At 34.8% G+C, this 6010-nt stretch overlaps 1 protein-coding gene across 1 annotated transcript; it reads left to right on the top strand.

The window, feature by feature from the left end:
• The first annotated feature begins 823 nt into the window (after window positions 1-823).
• LOC107370067 (uncharacterized) lies at window positions 824-6010 on the top strand. Its single transcript, XM_015938044.3, has 3 exons — window positions 824-988; window positions 1557-4927; window positions 5005-6010. The coding sequence occupies exon 2, from the start codon at window positions 1583-1585 to the stop codon at window positions 4745-4747; it is 3165 nt and encodes a 1054-aa protein (XP_015793530.2). The 5' UTR covers window positions 824-988; window positions 1557-1582; the 3' UTR covers window positions 4748-4927; window positions 5005-6010.

The raw sequence follows: 6010 nt of genomic DNA, 5'->3' as shown, positions 1-6010 counted from the left end.
TGACACATTAGTATTAACGCCATCTACTAAATGTAACTTAATCTAATTTTTGCATCATGATTTTTACGTTCAGCAAGTTCTGAACTTCCATGGTTTATATTTCGATGGATTTGAAGAATTGGAAAGTTTTTCAGGGAAAGAACAAGACCGAAAATGTTGATCGTTCCAGTTCAAACATGTTAAGTCGAAAAACAAATTTCTTTGATAATCTTTTCCGCATAGCTTGCCATACAAACACCTGAATCTCGACAAAGATGACCATTGTGATTATCAGTATCGAGAGTCTTTCAAATCTTTAGCCTTTAAAAATGATTCTGACAATTGTGAATCCAATTAGTCAGTCACTGAGAAATCAGTTCAGATTAAGCCGTTTAAGCTGAGCACAAAGATGAAGTTGATCTATAAATCGAAACTGTTCTGAAAGAGAAGCCTTGTGTTGACGGGAAACTAGGTCCAGGCATCAACGCATTGAAGTGAAATTAGCTGAAGGTGAAGAAGACAAAAATTGTTGTTTGTCTTTCTCATAATTTTAATCATAATTGTATCCCTTTCGATGCATTTTGATAAAACTGTCAAATCTCTTTTATTCAAGAAATGTTCAAATATGGAGTTACTGGACCTTTACTGATAATTACCCCTGTCAACTATCAGCAATTGGTAACGTACGTTTGAAATTTGTACAGATCTTAACATTATTAGCAATCATGGAAGTTCAGAACTTGCTGAACGTAAAAATAGTGATGCAAAATTAGATTAAGTTACATTTAGTAGATGGCGGTAATACTAATGTGTCAAACTGAAATGGTTGCTGACTAGTCCGTTAGGGTTTATTATCCATTCAAGATTTGGTTTAATACATTGGTAATTGTCATTTATTTAATTTAAAGTATATTGTTTAATTATGCTTAATAGTGTTTCTTTTGTGTAAACAAATCAACATAAGTTGGACAAAATATTGTAATAAATTTGATGGTTTACATTTAAATTGGTAAGTTTGATTTTCAGTTATTCATCTCTTGAGGAGTAGTTGAAAGTGTGTATGTTGTAAAGAGGAGAGAGGAAGAAAAGAAGCTGAAAAAAGTGAAATAAGAAATGAGAAAAATGCAATTTATTGGTTCATAGATTTGTCATCTTATACAAGCTAAGACTCTTTTTTTCATAAGTCACTTTATGGTCTATTCGCTAGTTCAGTTTCTTTCCTAAAATGAATTTTATCTTTTTCTTATCCCCTGTGCTTTCTGGCAAGATACACTGTTTACAAACAAACATTTAGGCGTCCGTGGTTAGTCAATTTTACGTCCACTCACTCATTTAGTGCAAGTATTTTTTCAGCTTTTAATCGGCTATTTAACTCAGCCTAATCGGTAAAATTATGATTGACTAATAATTGTTGAAGATTTATTTGAAGTATTCATTTTTGACTTGATAATCTAAGTGAAACTGAAGTTCCTCATCTTGTTTATCATATGCTCTTTTCTTATCTTATTTTTTCTTCTCTCTTTATGTTCAACCGCTTGCCCGTTCTTATGTCTTATTTTTATTTATCATATTTGTAGCAATCTTTTGCCTGTAAACTGTAAAAATGACGGATATTTTTTCATGTCAATCCTGTGGATTAGAACAGCGGTATAAGGCTATCCTTCATAAATATGATAAAGTTGTTAAAGAATGTGCTGAACTGCAGCAGTCTTTGGCTAAAGTGCAGAGCCAGCGAGATGAATATATCAAGGAAATTAACCGAGTTATTACTGCACGTCTTAAGGCCACTCAAGATTTATCTCGAATGACTGAAGAAAGAAACTCGGCTATTCAAGAATATAATTTGATCATGTCTGAGCGGGACACAGTGCATAAAGAAATAGAAAAATTGCAAGAGGAACTGGCAGATAATCAAAAGAAATTGAGTACTCTACAAGAGGAGAAGATTGTGAATTTAGAACAAATAGATAGTTTGAAACGTAAAATAACCTCAGTACTGATTGATCGTGATAGACTATCTAAAAAAATTCAAGAAGATCGAGTGAAATATGGAGACTCTGAAGAAGATTCTATCTCACCTCTTCGTTCTCCTTCATCATCTGTTAACAACACCAACTCGGCAAATAATAACAATCACAATTCACATAATCAGTGGGATTCTTCATCTTCCGGTATATCTTCTTCTTGGAAACAAACTAGCATGGCATCTATTGGAAGTCATGGCCAGTCTCATCTTGGCTCTTCCAGACTTGGTTCCATGGAGCAAGTAAATGCGGAGATTGAGCTTCTTCGGCGACAAAATGAGCGTTTACAGCAAGAGTTAATGTACAGTCATAGTGAAATTGAAACGCTCAAAAAAGAACGTGATGATGCTTTAGAATTCAAGGAAAAGGTTTCGCTTGAACGAGAAAGCATGAAAACTCTTTGTGATAGATTAAGAAAAGAACGAGACCGTGTTGTTTGTGACTTAGCTGAAGCTTTACGAGATTCCGATGATATGAGACGACAACTGAATGATGCTCAAAAAGAATTAAGTGAATTAAAAGAGAAAGTAGAAAGTGATAAAGGTTGTGGAAATATATACAAAGATCAAAGTTGTTCATCACTCTCATCTACCCTATCCTCACCAACTCACAATGCTAATCAGCAGCAACAAACTTCAACTTCTCCTACACCAACCCTACTTGATAGAGCCTACAATAAAATTTATGGAGATAGAAGATCTCGTAAAACTATTGACGTTTCTTCTGGTCAAGAAGCTCGTGAAACTTTGGCCCTACTAGATAAGGTTCTTGCTGACTATTCAAATCAAATTAAAGTTGCAAAAAAAGCTTTGGATAAATCAAAAAAAGAGAAGGAAAAAAATGGAGGAACGTGGCCGAAATATAAAGGACCACAGATCTTGAGCATTTTAGAAGATGAAAAGCTGAATGGAGGGTCAACCATGAGATCAATAAATCGAAAAGGACGAAAATCTCTTGCTGTGTTCAATCCCATCACCAAACCAAATGATATGTTTCATAATAGTTTGTCACAAAGCAATAATTCTTCTAATGAAATTACTAGCGGTTCAACTGTGTCAAATCGAAATGAATCAAACAATTTTTCTATTTATGATGAAGTAAATGAGCCCCGATCTTCTGCATCTATAAATGATTATCATTCCCATTCCTTAAAAAGCACTCCATCTAATTCATCTACACCGATTCCTGTCGGCAGTATCCTCTCACCTTCAGAGCAAATCTCATCAACTGATCTCCATCCAGAAACAGTTAATCGCCTTGATAGTTATGTTTCACCTCGAGAATCTAATTTCTATAGATCAAGAGTTAAAGCTGAATCTATTGACTACTCTGTAGTTTCTGCTCAAATCCAGCAACATCAAGAAAGAAAAATTGGTGACAGTAATTACCGTCGAGTCAATAATAGCGCTAAACTGAGACCCCATTCGGTTCATGATGTTCTCTCAAATGCCTTTGGTCGTACCACTTTATCCCTCGAAAATCCAACACCATCCTCATCTTCAGATCACCCACATCATCATCAACAGCAATCCTCTCATGATTCATATAGACTTCCACCATCTAAACCATCTCTACCCATATCTCCAAATCGAACATCCGGGGAATCTCTTGGCATCTTCCGTGTTGCTCAACCATTTAATAAACGGACAATTTACACCAACCCCACTCATCCTTTACCAGCGTCGTTGCCTTCATCATCATCATCATCATATCATAACTCACAAAACATATCTTCTTTAACGCGTTCTAATCATTCAACTCACCAACCATCATTACCACGTCGTTCGCCAAACTCACCGCATTCTCCTACTTATTCTCATCCACTTAGAAAAAGTGAACCCGGAGCCAATTCTAATTTGGATAATCATATTTATGATCTGCCTACAACAACCCATTCTTCTACCGCATCTTCTATTACTACCACCAATAACAACGTTAATAATACTGTGCGACCCATGAGCCTTTACCAACCTAATATCCCTAAATTAACAGTCAAAGACAGTCATGAAACTTCTCATTACTCCAATACATCTCCAACTCTTTCACTATCCAGTTGTCTGAAATCAGATTATTCTGGTTTAATCAATGTACCCAGAACTTCTCACCATTATGTTCAAGCATCACTTCATTTACCTCAAACCAGTATGGATGCCGGAATTGGATATAAAAGTGACGAGAATGAGAGTGATTTCATTTCTTCTTACGACGGATTATCAACTTTTCCTAAAAGAAGTGCTCGCATCCGAATTCCCTCTAATCCAAGTGTAACTTCTATTTGTTCTAGTGGTAAACTTTCAACCGGCTCGATCGACAAAGTTTCTTCATCTGCTCATTCTGATCGAGGTAGTCCTCTTTCTTTCAATGTTGAGTGGTTAAGCTCAGGCAGACGTTATCGAAATGCGAACAATCTAGAACCCAGACCCAGTGATATTCGCCATATCGAGATTATGCGAAGCTCAGGTCCTTTGGGTATAAATATTAGTTCAGTACCTGCTGGTGTTTTTGTTACAACTGTTGCAAAAGAAAGCCTTGCTCATCAAGCAGGAATTCAAATTGGTGATCAAATATTGGAAATTTGTGGTATCAATATGCGAAATGCTGTTTACGACCATGCAGCGAATATTCTTCGTCAATGTGGCGAGAGACTTAACCTTTTAGTGCAATATAACCCTAACAAACTAGTAACTAACAAACAGTTCACACTGAGTCAATCCCCTATTTCGGGTCATGCCAATCAGTCTTGAAATATAGGTTGAATGCAAAACATTGAATTGCAGCTAAAACTGATGTCTATTTGAATTAAATTATAATTAGTATTAGTATTATAATTTCACGTAATGTCATGTACACATGAATAAGGTGATATTTTCTTAAATATTCATTTTGTTATATCAAACTTAAAAGCATGTGAATGCAAACGCAAGGTAACTATTCAATTTTTTGTCCTAAATTTTTATTAACCTTATTACACTGAATTTTCATGACTTTTTTTTCTCTTCAGGAGATTAATTTAAACTTCAACACGACAAAACATACGGATGGTACTGGTTTGAATCTTTAAGAATCAGATCTTCATTGAGAGCATTGAAGATACTTCTTTGCCCAAATCAAAATCTTCCGGAAAGAAAAAGAGTCCAAGTACAGCAAAACCAAAATTGAAAGATGATTCTGGTAAAAGTAAAAAGAAATTACCCAAATTGGCGCTTAAATTTGGTAAATCAAAGAAAAGAAAGCGACTTGGATCTTCAGATGCATCAGACATTGAAAAGACACCACCACCGTCTCCAGAAGATCCTGACAGTGCAGCACTAAAACGCAGAAGTGCTCGTAATACTAAACGACAAAAGTATACGGATGATATTGATTTAGACCTTTCAGCTGATGATGCAGATCCATTGGAAGCTGCTAAGCTAGATGGATCAATAGGACCAAGTGACAAGAAAATTATTGATAGTAATGTTCAAGTGACCAAAATCAGTGAAGATACAATGGTTGTTGAGAAGATTATGAGCTCACGAATGGGTGAACTTGGGCCAGAAGGTGAAGAAATGAATGGAGTACAAACCATTCAAACAAATTTGAATTTGAAATCCTGGTGAACGTCATACTAGAATTATCTGTAAACACCGTTTGGCAATAGATCTGATATTGAGATGGAACTCAATAATTGAATGAATGCGAAGATTCAAACTTCATGTTGTTAAATCTGTTGTGAAAATGATTGAATAACGCCAAGTCGTTATCATCAAAAGACTCAATCAAAATTTGGAACTTTACATCAAGATGCAAATAGTAATATACTATCATTATTTGGTAGGTTTTTGTGTTGAAAAAGATAACATAAAAAATATTTATGTTTGAATTTTCAAATTGTTTTAATTTGAAATTGTCACTATGACAGTATGCAATCAAATAAAAGTTTAGTAAATAAAAAACACAATTCAAAACTTTTATCAAAATTATTTTTTATTGCTCTCGCTAGTTGATTAATAAAAATTAGTAGCACA

The sequence above is a fragment of the Tetranychus urticae genome, chromosome 1 (assembly GCF_039701765.1).
Source record: "Tetranychus urticae isolate SD_2017Ah chromosome 1, NJAU_TeUrti_SD_1.0, whole genome shotgun sequence".
NCBI classification, from domain to species: domain Eukaryota; kingdom Metazoa; phylum Arthropoda; class Arachnida; order Trombidiformes; family Tetranychidae; genus Tetranychus; species Tetranychus urticae.
This window is presented reverse-complemented; position numbering and strand designations above follow the sequence as displayed.